At 37.3% G+C, this 16,725-nt stretch overlaps 1 protein-coding gene across 2 annotated transcripts in view; it reads left to right on the top strand.

The window, feature by feature from the left end:
* LOC139776081 (UPF0489 protein C5orf22 homolog) overlaps positions 1-16,725 on the top strand; it is a 267,600-nt gene that overhangs the window by 133,469 nt on the left and 117,406 nt on the right. The window contains exons 1-2 of one of the 2 annotated variants that reach the window (XM_071712548.1): positions 11,242-11,694; positions 15,641-15,756. In XM_071712548.1, coding sequence (XP_071568649.1) covers positions 11,590-11,694; positions 15,641-15,756 — 221 coding nt within the window. In that variant the 5' untranslated portion in view covers positions 11,242-11,589. Of the gene's footprint in view, positions 1-11,241; positions 11,695-15,640; positions 15,757-16,725 lie in introns of those variants that run through there. The other variant, XM_071712547.1, reaches the window with a different exon arrangement.

The raw sequence follows: 16,725 nt of genomic DNA, 5'->3' as shown, positions 1-16,725 counted from the left end.
GCTCACGCAAAGAGTAACAATGTGCATATGTCATGCAGCACTTCTTACAGGAGAAGATTTTCTTTGCCTGCAATTGTTATTTTAACGAAGTGGAATCATTATTAGTTCGTTCTACGTCATATGTTTAATTTGATAAATGTTAATTGCTTTTATGGAGTATATGACATAAAAATATACAATAACTAGGATTTTTAAATTACTACAATCCTGTTTCAGTGTCTCTTGTAGTATTCAAATGTATCGAGTAAATAAAATCTATAAAGTACATAATATCAATATAAATATATGGAATATAATTAATTAACTATACTAGTAAGAATGGTGCAAATGGATATTTTATTTGTACTGCAAACTACAAATTACAATTTATATAAAAATATTTAGTAAAATTTGCACATTATATATATATAGAGGAAAGCGCCCTATTATGAGATAGGATCCTAATATGAGATGTCGGGGTTTTTTCATGATGGGTTCAACAGATGGGGCCTATATAGGGCCTTTTAGCTTAACATATCTCATATTAGGATCCTGTCTCATAATAGGGCATTTTCCTCTACTTTTATTATTTTATAAGCAATACATTTGAAAATTAAGAGTAAATTTCTTTTTTTGAATTAAATACAAGGAGTGAGAGACCACATTTAAATATTCCAGTTCATATGTTAATGTATAGTTCTAATGAAGTAACATAACCCAATCTGATTTTACAAATGAGATACACGTTTATCATCATACCGTAGTTCTTTTAGCTTGTACGGATCATTATCTGTTTGAGAAATTCTACGTAATTATCATTTATTTGAGCTGATTACTCGTCGCTCTATCGAGTCAGCTTAAGTACCAATGATCCTAACTCCTTCACCATCGATGCTGTTTATTTAGTAATTTATCTGTCGTATACATGTGATCGATTATATTGGCACGCAAAAAATTGACGCTTTCGCGACTCCGATTGCTACCGTGCACATGTTCGCCATACACGACATTGTATAATATAAAACTCACTCGCGAGTTTGTAAATCAACGTCGTTAATTTTACTGATGGCAATCCGTGTTCTTGCCACCTATCAGCGTTCGTGTGCACTAATAAACGAAGGTGCGTAATACACCGTACACTGATTACGTTGCGAGTGCATTCACTCTGTACACGCCGAGTGGAGAACTTAACGATATTACGAGTTATTAATGGCACGACAGTGATCGATTAACCATCCGAGAAAAAGTCTGTTCCTCCCCATTACAAATATAAGTATAATTATATCCTACGGACTCTCTCGGCGACATTGAGTGTGCTTTAAAAGTTGCCGCACCTAATTGGATGCATATGTATAAGGTAGGCCGAAAAATGTAGCACGAAAATTAAAGTAATTTCTTGAAAAAAAAAAAAAAAAATTAAGTACACGCGAAAACGATATTATATAAAGTGGAGTAATACGAATTTTTTTAATTTATTTTAATGTGCACAATATATATATTGCAATATATAATATATATTGCAAAGAAGATGCACATTATTTATTAAAAGAACTCGGAAATTCAAAAAAATATAATGTTTCCGTTAAAATAAAGTGAATAGAAGCACGTTTTATCTTTTAAAGATACTTAGAGATATTTGAAAATGTTTTATTCTCTGTATTATAAAACACCCAGTATTAATATAATATATAAAGTATTTTAAGGATACTTTATACCTGTTTCTTAAAACCATCAATCATCTTTCATCAAAAATAAGAATACATAAACAGATTTTAAAGAAATGGATGATTTTATTATTCTTTAAAATGACAGCAAAAATTTTAATGGACTATTAAGATAATGTGTAGTCTGTGTGTATAAATAAAATTCATACCATCACTCAGATGATTTATTGTTACTTTATTGTTCCACATTACGTTCATTAAAACTTATCTTTGTTGAAACTTATAGTGCCTTGATTGCATGAAATAATTTGTTATTATTAAATCGCCTATGAAACCATACAAGATATTGAAACAGGCACAATATTTTCTGTACTTCAAGTACGATGTAAAAACCGTATCTTTTAGCGGTGAACGTCGTTCAGTGAGTTTTCCCGATGTCGTGAATCCGCACAAACCGCGAAAGTATTATGCGCTCGCATTCTAAAATTTCACGGAACGAAAAAAAGGGAAGAGAGAGAGAGAGAGAGAGAGAGAGAGAGAGAGAGAGAGAGAGAGAGAGAGAGAGAGAGAGAGAGAGAGAGAGAACGAAGGAAAGAAAAAGAGAGAAGAAAGTGGTGGGCGGCGAAGGGTAGAGCTCAGCGACTTTATCGCTTATTAATCGTGCGACTGTGATCGATTATCTTGAGTGAGAATGGCCATTTCCACGTGGAGGGTAGCAATTATGCCCGGTTCTCGGGCTATTATTACACCGGAGAGGGCCTCCGCCGAAGGAGCGGTCCGTGGCCCGCGTAATCGCGGCGCGTTGTTAAAGGCGAGCCCGAACGGATCGCACCGTCCGTGCACTAGGCCGAGATTGATTTATAAAGTATTAATTGCTGGTACGTGGGCGGGGAGAAAAGGGTCGAAATAGCATTGGGCATCGCGCGCTCTCTCCATCCTCCGTGTAATTGAAAATGAGGAGGAGCTTTTACCGACGATAACCGCAGAAGGCCCGGGCTCCCGCCGCGCCGCGCGCCGCCAGGAGAACAGCAAACGCGCTCATTTGGAATTATTAACGACATACAGCTCGTCGAACGACCCAAGGCTAAAAGCTTGGACGAATCTTAATGTGGACTATGATTATGTTCCGAAATAGTAATATCGTGATAACAATAAAGCGTATTTTGTACCGCATTACACGTTTTACTTTCTGCAACAACACTATAGCTAAAATATTAATTATTTATCTATTTAGCAATTTTTATACATTCGGTTTCCTGAAAACTATTCGCTTTACTAAATAGCTTTGATATTGGAAAAGGTTACTATATATATTCAAAATAGAAAGGTATGTAAATTTTGTATAGATATGTAGATGAGTATGGGTATATCATACATAACAACGAGGGAATTCTAAAGTCAAGAAATCCATAGAATAACTTAAAAAATTTTTTCAACTTTCAATATTGTCTGAAGTTAAATTATTTATGTACATACATGTATTTTGTATAGATATTTTATATTTTTATCATAAACACATTTGTAGGATAATTATCTTTCGCTTATTAAGTTAAATTATCTTATTAAATTATCTTGTTGTTCCGAAGAACGGAACAACAAAAACATAAAATTAATATTTACAAATGCCAAATTAATGATGCTCAAATTCTGATGTTTAAACGAAAAACAAGCAGGTGATGTATCTCCGATATGTTTATCACATTATTTGGAACATAAATCTTCCCTACGTAACAACATTAAATATGCATCGTTATGGAAGAAGCTGAAGGAAACAATTAATGAACAATTACGGTGCAATTTATGATTATGGCGCTCGGCGATATCCATCATGAGCTAATGCTGCCTATAAATATAGTTAGCCAATAAATTCAAAGCATGAAGGAATCCGTTGATTACAAGACTGTCTTCCGTTATGTCGCATATTATAATATATAATTAGAGATACAGTCATAAATTATAATGCAGAGTATGCAGACGATATTATTTGACTTGTGCTTTTTATTATAGATACAATTTTTATTGATAGAAGGGGACTCGCCTATATCGTAATTGCAAATTACAAGAATTTACTATTTATATTTAAACAAACGATATTACTATTGCGGAAGTTATACGTATAAAACAGAAGAAATGCAAGTGACAAGTACAGAACATACTTTCCAACTTTTGTTTGTTCACTTATCTTAGATTTCCTTTCTACTACTATAAGGTGACGCAAAATAGGTAATTAAAAACAGCAATTATTATGTGCAGAAAATAACTAGTAAAAGGTACGTGTTTGATTGCTGACATGTCCTAATTACAATGTTAGTTAACTCGATCCTTAGAATCAACAATTTATGCTCTGATTCTAATACTCGCAAATACGTGTACGTCATCTAGTAATTATGAGATAATTATAAAAATCATAAATTTGCATAAGCCATAAATAGGTTCAATATTTTTTACAGAAGAGGCTATTTATATAATACTCTCATTAATTTTTCCGTTGGGTGAAAACTTGCCGATAATTATATCTTTCATAATCAAGGTTGAAATGCTATATTCGTGTTTTATTAAAATAAATCTGATTTCGTATTCTTTTGAAAGTCGACATATTTAGATATATCATCATACGGTCATACATAATAGTAATTACATCGGAACCCAATCTTTTTTATCATAGAATTGATCAAAATTTTCTAGGAAGCTATTTGAAATTATTCCTTGCCTTTACTTAATTTGAATAATCTCTCGCAGCTCCGCGACTCGTCCGACTCGTTACGAGAACAAGCGCACAGATTATCCGGGTATTAACCGCGTTCCTGAAGATCAGAAGATGGATATCGTCGGGTGATCCTTTATAGGTTCAAGTTTCGCCGAGAAAAGTTCTTCTACGTTTTCTTTTTTTTTTTATTTTACTCGACGCGCACGACGAAGCTGGATCAGCAAGCCGCGTAATAAAAAGTTTCGCGTGCATTAAATACGCGTCTCCTTTTATTCGTTATCGCTACTGCGCTGCATAACGCGATTACGCGACATCGATGGATCGATGGGCGCTGATGAATTTGCGTGCGAATAAGGCAAGGGGAAAGGGACTGCCGATGCCCTACAGCTGCGCTCGAATTTTGATGAGTAACGATTCTATCAAGCATCGTCAAGGAACGTTCGAGGTGTTAATAAGAAACTTCGGGAACAAAAGAAGTTAATTAACACCTTTAGCAGCTGCGTGAACAACCTATCGCACATAAATTGAAAAGTCTTGCAAAGAAAGTCATCAACGAGAGTATGGAACACTTAAAGGGTCACTTTCAGTTTCTTCGCATTACAAGAATTATTTTGAAACTGATTGCTTACTTTCTTTGAGACTGTTCAGAAAAGCATTTAGTTTATTGCAACAAAATTTTTTACTCTGTCCAAACTTTAATTCATAATCCTTTATATAATAAAGGTTAGAAATGTTATAAAAAAGTGGGTTACTTTTTTTGATAAATTTTTAATGAAATAACAGAAATTTACTTCAATTTGCTATTTTTATCGTAAAAAAAGTCGTATTTTAATTATTCGCCTTCTATCGACAGAAACAAAGCTATTACTCATTGAAATAACAATGAAAGTGAAGCGGTTTGTGACGCAATATCCAAACGTAACGATGATTGCACAATTTTCATTTACACACATAGTATTGGCGAGATCGCTAATTATTCATTAGCAATTACATGAAATGCATCGGAAAAGATCGTAATTCCCGCGCCACCGATGAGAAACTCCGACTTGTGTTAGTGAGGCAATAGCCGGTTTACAATTTACTATCCTGCATATATCACACGTGCGATTGCCTGCAATGTCCACCGTAATGAAGCACATAAAACGACGAATAGAATACATTTGAGTACTCCGACATCGATCAATAGGACACAACTCCGTTCTACGCGGAGAATGATCCATTTCACAATACTCTTATCGATCATTCTTAATCCGCTCTACTGCTCCGACCTGGACGGATATCAAACATCAAAGATTCAAATGGAAATGATTGCAACAATTGCTCAAAATAAAACCGACATTTCCATACCAATACAATCAGTCGCACAAGCGAGATTCCAACAAATATTAATCATAATGAAAATAATAGTCCATAAAATTATCAAAAAAAATCTATTGTTGAAAAATATCAATTTTTAATTTTGTTCTGAGATCGATTTAACGTTTAACGACTGAAGATTAAATAATGACAATTTATTTCTTTTTAAAATTTTAATTATTAAAAAAGAAAAGATATGATATATGTAACGAACTACCAATATAATTTAATACTCCACAATCCATAAATATATATAATATTAAAACTGTAAACAGATATTATATCTATTTGTGCATTAGTATATAATTTTTATAATCTTTAAGATGAAGTAAAATGTGTATACACATTGCTCTCAAATTTATATATCTCCTAAATAATTAAATTGAAATTTATTGCTGGTTTCTCTCTCTCTCTCTCTCTCTCTCTCTCTCTCTCTCTCTCTCTCTCTCTCTCTCTCTCTCTCTCTCTCTCTCTCTTTCTTTCTATCCTACACTCTAATATCCGCGAGTATTAACCGTTATATCCATCTTTCGTTTAGAATGAACTATTAGAGCCGAGATCCGTAAGGCTATTTCGACTCGGTTAATAATCCGCGAAGCGCTTTTGGAATTCAGGTATAACAAACGATACCGACGCTATTCGCGTCGAACTCACGAGTACAAATAAAGGTGACTGAATTATAGATGGTCGACGGTATTAGCCGTTCGACCCGCGTATAGCCCTCCGAATGCTCGTGCGGTAAATTGAAACGTTATACCGCTCGGAGGCGCGACTTTAATCCGCGCCAGCTCGTCGCTGATTAATGCCATCAAATCGAATCATCCGGCTGTAGCTGCATCTTGAGGCTACACGCCAAGGCTCTCTTCCTGCAGTTCTTCACGAGAGATGATTGCCTCTCCTCGCACACGGTATCAGCGCTCTTCTTTCATCTTCGTCCCGCGAGCCCGTGGGAGCGGCATTACCCGACCGCTTCTCTTAGTTTGTGTGCATGCACGCAACTCGCATATAACATCCTGAACTGAAAATCTATGAATATCTGGCGTAAAGGGGTCGGCGAATATCGCCGATGTTTTCACATTTCATTTTGGCACGGCTAATAAATGTCAGCGGTGTTTCTGACATTTCTGTTAATTGAAAGAGATTGATTGACATATTATTTATGATTAATTATTCGCGAAAAAAATGCATGAAATAAAGTGAATAACGGAATAAATTATACTTCTAAATTGATAATAGAAAGCATGCAGTGGTTCTTTTCAAGAGCGTATGATTTCAAGGAGATATTTTTTGGGTTAAGAGTCCTTATAGACACCGAATGTACATTGCCCATTATCGTGGACACTTATACTCGCGAATGTGACACTTGGCTCGTAAATAGGTGCCAATATTCGCGCAATAGCGAGATTGCACAAATATATTTTGCAACTTGCGCCACCGTAGCGCCGTCTGCTTTTGAGCCTTAGAGCGCGCGAACGTTATATTAAAGAGAAACGAACGAAACGAGTTTATGGTACGGAGAAGTAGTAGGAGTCGTGCGAAGGAGTATACGCTGACCGATAGATTGCGATATACAAATATTATGCCAAGCGCAATGGAAGAAAATAGCTTTCGTTTGAAAATGACTGCCGTAGACTGGACCAGAGTCAAATAATCGTGACAATTGCATGAGAGACGATGATTACTTAACCGAAGCCCACGTGGAAACGTGCCGGGGATATCGCGACACCCACGTCGAGCGAAAATAGATTTACCTAACGACGTTCGAGAGTGTGCGGAGCCTCGAGTGAATTTGACTAATATCCAACGGGAAAGATAGGGAGAGAGAGACTAGGAAGAATCGTTAACTCGTGAGAGCTGCGTAAACATTTACGCGGATGAGTAAGTTTTAAGACTGTTGGAAAATAAGTGCAGTATCGTGTACCTTCGTAATATCTCGAAAGATAATGCGCGCGGCCTATCGTAATTTCGTACCCGGAAAACGTTGTTTCACCGTTATTTTCATAAGAATAAATTAATAATTTTTTTTTTACGCAACAAATAGAACCGTTTGTATACGATCCTGCGCTTGCAATTAATTTCCGCGGAATAGAAAAATATGCGGAATTAAATAATGTTTGAAAACGATATATCGAAGTTTCGCGGTAGTTATGTTAAATTGCACGATTGAATTCGATATAACTTTGATAAATTCAATTTTCCGTACTACAAACATGGAAAAATGTATCTTACGTCAATCGTCACGTTTCCATCGCGGTGGATAAATACAGTGATCATTTTTGTGTGCTTATATATCATCGAAAACTCGGAACTCATTGAAATTATATTGGTTTTAATCTTCGCTATAAAATGTGTGGCATAAGTGTGGAAAAAATATTCGCGACTAGTTGTATTATCAAGATGTTATTTTAAAAAATTACAGAATTTTTTATATTGGATTTTCTCATTCATTTTTTGACAACAAAAGATTAGTTCGTTCTTTTCATCTGTCGCCACTTGTTCACGGTATTGTTAATAAATCTCGCAATTTTTTGAGAAATATGGAAAAGATTCGGCTGTAAATACAGATCATACGGTATCATTATTTGCAAAATGACAACGAACATTTGTACAACACAAAATAACATGCGATCGCAATATCTCGCCGTGCCGTGATCAGCGGAGCAGACAAACGAAAGGAGACAGGAATGACGGAGACGGGACTAGAAGGAGAGGGAAAATCCGCGACGTGGAAACGTCGATACAGATTTCCGTGGAACTTGATCCCGGTATCCCGGCATTTATTCCACTTGTCTCTCGAATCAGTCACGACGATCTTCACGATCTTTCGTAGGTGCATAAATCACGCAGAGAATACCCGCGGCTGTTCCGTCTTGCGGCGACCTTTCGATCGAGCACGGGTCTCGTTTGCGGAATTTATTGTCTTACATCACACGAAAGCGAGCGTGTATATATATGTGTGTGTGCGCCGGTCTGCCTGTTACGCCGAGGAGTACCGGCTGTTTTTTTCATTGTGTCGTCATCGATGTGATCCGGCGCCGTCACGAAATCGTCGATGTCGTTAAATTGATGTTCTATTAAAATTCCGATATCCGCGAGAGCGCGGACGCGCCGCGCCGAGCCGCGCCGAGCCGCGCGCTGTCTTGGCCGTAGAGCCACGGCGTAAAGGCGCGAGGTTAAACGATGGACAGGGCGATAAGGCTAATGAGCTGTAACGATCCTTTCCCCGCTTTATCCTCCCCCACCGGCGGCGCAGTTAACCTTTTATCCGTGCGCGATTTTCAAAGACCTTGTTAAACGCCGACTTTCTCCGCGAGAGCCTTGCCTAATTTCTTAGTGCCCGAGGATTGGACGAGCGTCCAATCGCGTTTATGGGCGAACATACGGATAATTGTTGCGCATAACCCGGGGTTCTCCTATAATTGGTTGCCCTTTATCGTCCGCCTTAATAGCGGTTTGTTGAGAATTAGATAAAAGTCCCGTCCCGTGTACGCGCGCGGCGATAAATACCTATATGCGTTCTGCTGTGTAATTTACATTTGCAGAATATACCTACGATATAACTAATTGGATAATGTTTAGCACGGCGACGTAGATTATTATTAAGTCCTTGTAATCTGTTATTTCTGTGTCAACGGAATTGCTCGCACGTCTGAGAGCCACGTATCTAAATGACCTCGTATATTACATTAAAGGATTAAAAGAAAAGTGCATCCCGCATTTTCAAGGCTATCATAAAGCTCGGATAACGATTTAATGGATACGGAGGCAGAATGTGATAATTAATGAACATTACATTAGCATATTAATCCTTTACACGACTGTTCGCGTATAATTTGTAACAAGGAATTTCGCGGGGTGACGTCTCGCGAGACGGGGAGAATGGGAAAATGGGTGGAAATAATCACGTTCTTCCTGTGTTTCACTTTGCATCCCCCTCGCTCGATGCCGGTAAGACGAAACTTCAACGGCAGCGTATTCGCACGCAACTCGCCTATCTATCCCACTCACATTCGACGTACGCGCGCCCAGAATGCTCTCACATAATGTGATTATGCTAATGGCCAATACGGCCGAAGGAAGGCGATATTGGGATATCCCGTGTCACACTGCGATCGACAATAATTATCGAAAATGACCCATCAATCTCACTCAGTCTTAAAAAAGCACCCCGTATATCATTATCAGAGGCGTATTTCAGGTCGGACTTTTTAGAACCCGTCTTATTCTTATGTCATGACATGCACCAATTATTGTACGTAATTACTTTAATACAATATAAAATTAAAAAATACAAATTGTATTTTTTCCTACATACAAAAAAAATTAATATATCTATATAATATTATTGTCTATATACATGTGTGTGTATGTGTGCGTGAGAGACAAACCACCAGAGAGAATAAAATAATCAAAGTTAACATTACAGTACTTATAGACTTTTCCTATAGAAAATTAACTTATACCGCTAGCTCTGTTTCACCGATTTATATGCATCTTACTTGATTTTATTTCGTTGATCAAAAATTCTTATCCTGATCTTAAATTCGCTTTTGACATTGCTGTTGGTTTTAATTTCTTCCGAGTTAAAATAAAAGGCAGTTTTGTTCATGTACTAAATGTAACCGGTGCGAAATAATCTACGTACATGCCTAAATGGTAGAATTGTAAAATTTATCTGGCAGAACGGAAATCAGATAAGACCGCCGCATCGCTCGAGAGGCGGTATTCGCGGTATTCCCCTAGAAAATCATAACAGCGAATCGTGGTAATTACTTTACGTCGCCGGTAACCACGGGGCTGTTGCGTTTCCGTAAACTACAATTACCGCTAACTCAACAATGGATACAGCAAAGATTTAGCCGAACCGCTGTTTTTGTTGCGCAGCGGACCGTCAGCTCGGCAATTACTACGCGCTTGAGTATACTTTTGAAAACAGCCATCTGCTTAGTGAAAGTAAACGTGCAATCCTATCAATTTCTTCGTGTCACTTTTGCATCGCGGACGTCCGGCAGGCCGTAATTTGTGCAACATGTACACATATAAGTGACGCGGGAGAAACATGAAGATAGGATGTCCAGGCGGACAATAGTTGCCGTTTAAATATCGCAGCGTATAGTTCATCGGGGTAGGGCCACTTATTATTTGGTAACAACTTGTTGTTAACGTCTCGCGCCGTGCGTAACGCACCGATGCAGTCGCGAGTGGAAAACGAGGCGTGGAGTTTCAATATTTGCGTAAGTATATTTTACAATATATACAGGCGGGGGGAGGCCGCCTCACGCGCGTTTACTCGAACATAACTCGAAGGCGCGTACCTTTTTCTCGCCCTGTTATGCGCCGCACGCTCGAAATCACTTCACATCTTTTAACGTACCGCGAGCGAATTTATGCGCGCATCCACTTTGGCGCCTACGTGCATACTGCGGACGAGTATATGGCGGACAGAAATACGAATACGTATTCGAGAAATCTCAGGCAGTTTCCACTGCAACCCGGGCAGGCACGGGTATTACTTTGCTGCAAAATTTAAACGATACTTGAATAGGGTGGATAAAATCGGTGGGGCATTAATAATTCGTGAATGCTACTTGAATGAACGTGACGCGACGCTGTATAAATAACGATTGATAGGGTAACTTCATATATATTTTAATTACGCATCAACAACACTCTAGTAAAATGTTCTTGTCTTAATTACATTGATAACGTAATAAAGATGTATATTAATATTTTGAAATCGTTGTACATTTAATCTCTACTTGCTTTTATTTACTTTTAAGAGAAAGGATAATAACAATAATTAACTTTATGTTAATGAAATGAAGCTTAACGCGTGACAGGATATTTTGAAATTACCTTTATGCTTCTCTTCGATAAAACGTAATGTATATATCTTTATATGTGTCGAACTTCGAGAATGAACGTAATACGCAAGATTCAATAAACAGTGCCATATTTTCCACCGCAAAGCAGCAAGCGTGTTTTAAGGTAAGATAAACCTCGCTGACGACGCGAATGATAACTAAGGACAAAATGAGCATGAAGACAATTCCGCCGAAAGCCCAAGAGTCCGCGGATATAATCCTTTTTACGCCTATCGGTGAAGTTTCTCCTCGAATCGGCGGTCTTATCACGGGAAGGGATACGTAAAGTGTGCGATTTAGCGAGTGATATCACGAAACCTGCGTAAGGCAACTTTTACAACCGTGATATAAGTGGTGAGGATTAAAGCTGCAATCCGACTACGCGCGTGCGTATCGCGACTATATTCCCATTAATATAGTTTCATTAATACTATTAATACTTTTTGTTATTACCGTGACTAATTAAATACGTCTTTTGGAGCAAACAATCTCTTTCGAGAAATAATTATAAACACGAAGTATCTTCTTATCAGGCTGTATATTTGCTAATAAGTATCATGCGGGACCAATGTACCGCGCGTTTGGATTAATAAAGGAAATCGAACTGAGGCTGAGAGAGGCGGAGATTATAACGATCGACAAGTCTCAGAATTAAGCATCGGCGTTAATTGCGTTCAATGTTTTTTACTTCCGATACCACCTGATATCATAAACCTGATATCCGCCTGATATGAAATTGTTTTTCATATTGCATTTACATAATTACCATAAATACACATCTTATTCTGAGCTATCTACGGTGAACCTCTTCTTATCTTCATATATATATGCATGTATATATACATCAAGCTAGAGTTAGATATTTTTGGATTAAGCAGCACATATAAACTCGAAAATATCTTTGCATGAAATCAATTACAATCTGTAATAGTAATAATTATTTAAGTCTTAATTCAGTCTTACTTCTCCTACTGATAAACGTAATTATTGAAATCCATAAACTAGGTTTTCAGTTCTTCCTCTCGTAAACTGAATATTTTTTTCTCTTAGAATTACAAACGTGGAAGAAGCCTTTTAAATCATCTTAAAACTTGTTCCGTAAATATCCTTTCGAGCTTATTAGCGCTAATTAGTTCCTATTACCGTTATTAATACTATTTAATCCATCAAATCATTTTTCGTCGTCTGTCTCGCATCGTCGTATCAAACACGTCGCAAATTATGTCGAAATTTCAAATAATCTTAAAACTTGTTCCGTAAATATCTTTTCGAGCTTATTAGCGTTAATTAGTTCCTATTACCGTTATTAATACTACTTAATCCATCAAATCATTTTTTGTCGTCTGTCTCGCATCGTCGTATCAAACACGTCGCAAATTATGTCGAAACCTTTTTAATTTTTCGCGAGAAAAATGTTGGAGGTGTTTGAACTACATCGTCCATCACTTTTATCGGAATGTGGAATATTTTCCGTAGAAGCCCAAGATGGGAAACCTGTCGTGCGCTTTTCTGTGCACGAAGATGAGAGCGGAGGGATCGTAAATCGCGATGGCTGCTTCTAGGTGAATGGGGTATATGACAGCATTGGTAGGAGAATGGCGCAAGGGAAAGTCATGACAGAAAACAATCTTGATGGCATAAGCCACTTGCCTTCGGTCTTCCGCTAGTCTACGAACTTAGCTTTTCGAAATAAAATAATTTTCTTACAGAAGATTGCGCAATATTAGCGATTACACTAATAATCTTTTTATAACATTGCACGCAATAAGTGGAGAAAAATAATTATTCCTATAATAATATAGAGTATATAGTGGACACACAGTTATTATGTAATTAAAATATTGTCTAATTAATCGCAATTCTGCAAGAGCATGCATTGAAACTTACAATTCGTCAAAGATGGATGAAGTTCTCTCTAGTATCTGAAATTATAAAAGAATATAATTAATATCATCACATATACACACATACACAATTGATAATCTACATATATAAACTACAATATGACATATTTATTAAAAAATTGGCATATTGTAGGTACGGAATAATCGAAATAAACGAATGGTTTCCTTGTACAGAGATATTGTCGTGCCGGTACTCCCAATGAGTCTTACAAATATGGTAATCGTCGGATCGAGGGCGATAAATCAGTCCACGACAAATGGGAACATACTTATGGCGACACTTTCTTTATGCTAATTCTCCAAGTAAATCGCGCATTCGCTGTGATCCGCCGTTCTTTACCGACAGAAAGCGGTCGTAGGCAAAGCGCACTATGCGGCAATATTGCGACAAGACGATAGGAGGTGACGTGGGAGAACGGGCATAGAAGAATGCGTAATTGTTTTGAAAGAGACCGAGCTTCGTCGCCGCCGCGCCGCCGCCGCCGCCGCCACCGCCACCGCCGTCGTCGTCTTTCGTGTGGGATGTGTGAAAGGCGGCCTAGCCTGCCGACGCCGAGCATAAACGACGAGGACAGGTTTCGTTTCTTTCGCTGTCCACATATCCGCCATTCCGACCTCTCTTTTAACGCGATCCCGGCGCATGCACGAGCGCAGAAATTGTCGGTCCATAATGGATCTGCACTGAACGTGCAATACACGTAATTTTCGATTTATCTTGAAGCTAAAACCGATGCTTAATCAGCGAATATTCTTATTGGAAAATAAAACAATAGTCATATTATTTGATAGAAAAATAAAAAATTTGTACGATAATTTATAGAAATACGATGTGATTATTTTATCTTCTGACGAAGTTACTCGAGTTGTTGCATGTTTTTATATTATGAATGTATAATAAAATGGTTTTTTGTAAAAGTCTTTAACTTCTTTTGCAAAAATTTTGTACTATAAAAATATAAACTTTCGAAACTCGAATTAATTTGCAGCTAATAACACTAGATTGAATTGAAGAATCGACACGCTGATATTATCATTAGTCATTCCAGCGAAAATTTTATTCAGAGTTCTTGGAAATCTTATGAAATCCCCTGTGATTAAAAACGGAATAGATAGATTTTCTCATTAAAATTTTCCTGCATTGTCCTTTCTAAATGCGCCCAAAAACCGAAGAACTTTTCATCTAGTTTCTGTAATGTTCAGATTCATGGCGAAATCGCGGAGATATTCTAGTAGGACGGATTTTCCACCGTACGCATATCTTTCATCGTTGTATTCGTTACGTCGGAGCCATTCGAAATTTTGAAACAAGATGTATTCTCGTTCGCGAGAGGCAGACAAGTGGAGGCATCAACAATAGGGATTATCAGCATTGGCTGATCCGACTTCGGGTTGATATTGGTCTCTCGAGCCCCGACATATTGTAATCACGCGGATATATTGTGCTCGTGCAATGCACGCTCGTCTCTCCCAGCATCTCTCTCTCTCTCCTCATGCTACACTATCCGCCAACCCACCCCAAGGCACCCTCTTTTGGTCTCTTTCTTCGCGTTCGTCCATTTCCCCCGGCCTCTATCCCCGGCGATCAATGCTCTCCTATCCTACCGATAACTCGATAATATTACACGCGAAAACCGCTTCCGACGTGCTCGCCCAGTCAGCGAGCCACTTGTGCGAGCAAATAACCAGTTATCGGAAAACCGATTTTATTTTCGAGGAGGAGCGGTGGTCCCAATTTTTTTTTTCTTATTGGTGCTACTCGTCCTTCCTCCGCGTTCGATCTCTCGCTCTCTGATCCTTCCTTCTCTATTTTTTCTTTGGCTCTATACCATGTACAGTAGAGGACAAAGATTGGCGCGATTAAGGTTGAATGACGCAATTCTCTTTCTAAATGCGGAATTGCGATAATGCCTTTTTTGTCAATCCCTTGATTCCGTAGCTATTCCCAAATACAGTGAAATTAAAATTATTTAAATACTTTCTCGATTGTAGTCAGTATTTTATCTTTACAGCTTGTATCTTTTTAATATCAATTTCTGTAAAAAAAATATTATGTTTCTAATATATATAATATAATATTAAACGTAAACATGTGTTGTGCATGTTTTACAAAAATTACCTTTCAATTCAATCTTTTTTTCATGAATATATTTCGACCATGTGTTTTAGGTTCTAAAAGAATCGATGATAGAACGGAACCAACAGCTCTCCGAATTGAAGGATCTTTTCGACTATTTAGAAGAACATCGTTCTTTGAAAGGTTACGACGGTTCGAAGACATCACGGTGAGTTTGCATGATATTTTCCATGAGATATATCAAAAACTAATATATTAATGGTGTGAAAATTTATCAATGAACGTTATCACATAATCTTAGGTAATAAGAAACGCATAATTAAACATGTAACGAAAAGAAACATGATGAAGCAATATGTTTCTCAATATGAGTAAAATTTAATTTAATTAGATTGATATATCTTGCACGATAAACTATTTGTGATTTATTTCTTATTATAAAAATTAATTCTTCAATCAAAATAATTCGTTTCATAACGCATAAAAAAAGTTAAAGAAACTTATGACGCATTTTGATTAAATTTATATTGCATTCATATTTTGTGTCACGAAGATATATATATGTGTGTGTAATTTCGTAAAAACCGACGCGGTTATCCGGGATCAAGACATCAACGACATAGAAAGGAAAGAATCAATTGTACCAATTGAAGATTGATTACGTCGGTGTATCGACGACCGAGATTTAGCGCGGCAATGCAATTTCTTTGTCGTCTTTACTTTGTACCAGGACCTTTGCGCCTCCCCATCTCCAACGCATCCTGGATCAATCCTTTCTCCTTCGATACCGGATCTACTGTGGGTTTCGCGACAAAACGACCCAAGCGTTTGAACAGTTTGCTGCAAGATTGATCTCATACCTTTTTTGCCGCATCAGTCTTTTTGATACGTTATTGCTTCGTTTCCACAATCTAATACCTCAAATTTATGTCTTAACTTAATGCTACATATCTATTTGAATACCTTAGAATAACTTGCAATAATTGTAATAATCTCGCGATGTTGAAGAAAGGTCCATGAATATCAATGTTAAAAACAAATCTATAAAGAGTAAAATTATTAAGACATAAAATGACTACAAACTTAAAATAAGTTTACGATCGATTAGCCATTCATAATCTTCGCTTCTCGAAAAAATATTGTTCTGCGATATATAACGATATTTGGAGATTATATA

Source organism: Temnothorax nylanderi, unplaced genomic scaffold, assembly GCF_030848795.1.
Source record: "Temnothorax nylanderi isolate EJ_2023f unplaced genomic scaffold, tnyl_v1.0 TNYL_tig0111_pilon, whole genome shotgun sequence".
NCBI classification, from domain to species: domain Eukaryota; kingdom Metazoa; phylum Arthropoda; class Insecta; order Hymenoptera; family Formicidae; genus Temnothorax; species Temnothorax nylanderi.
The sequence above is the reverse complement of the archived record's forward strand: the minus strand, read 5'-3'. Positions and strand labels throughout refer to the sequence as shown.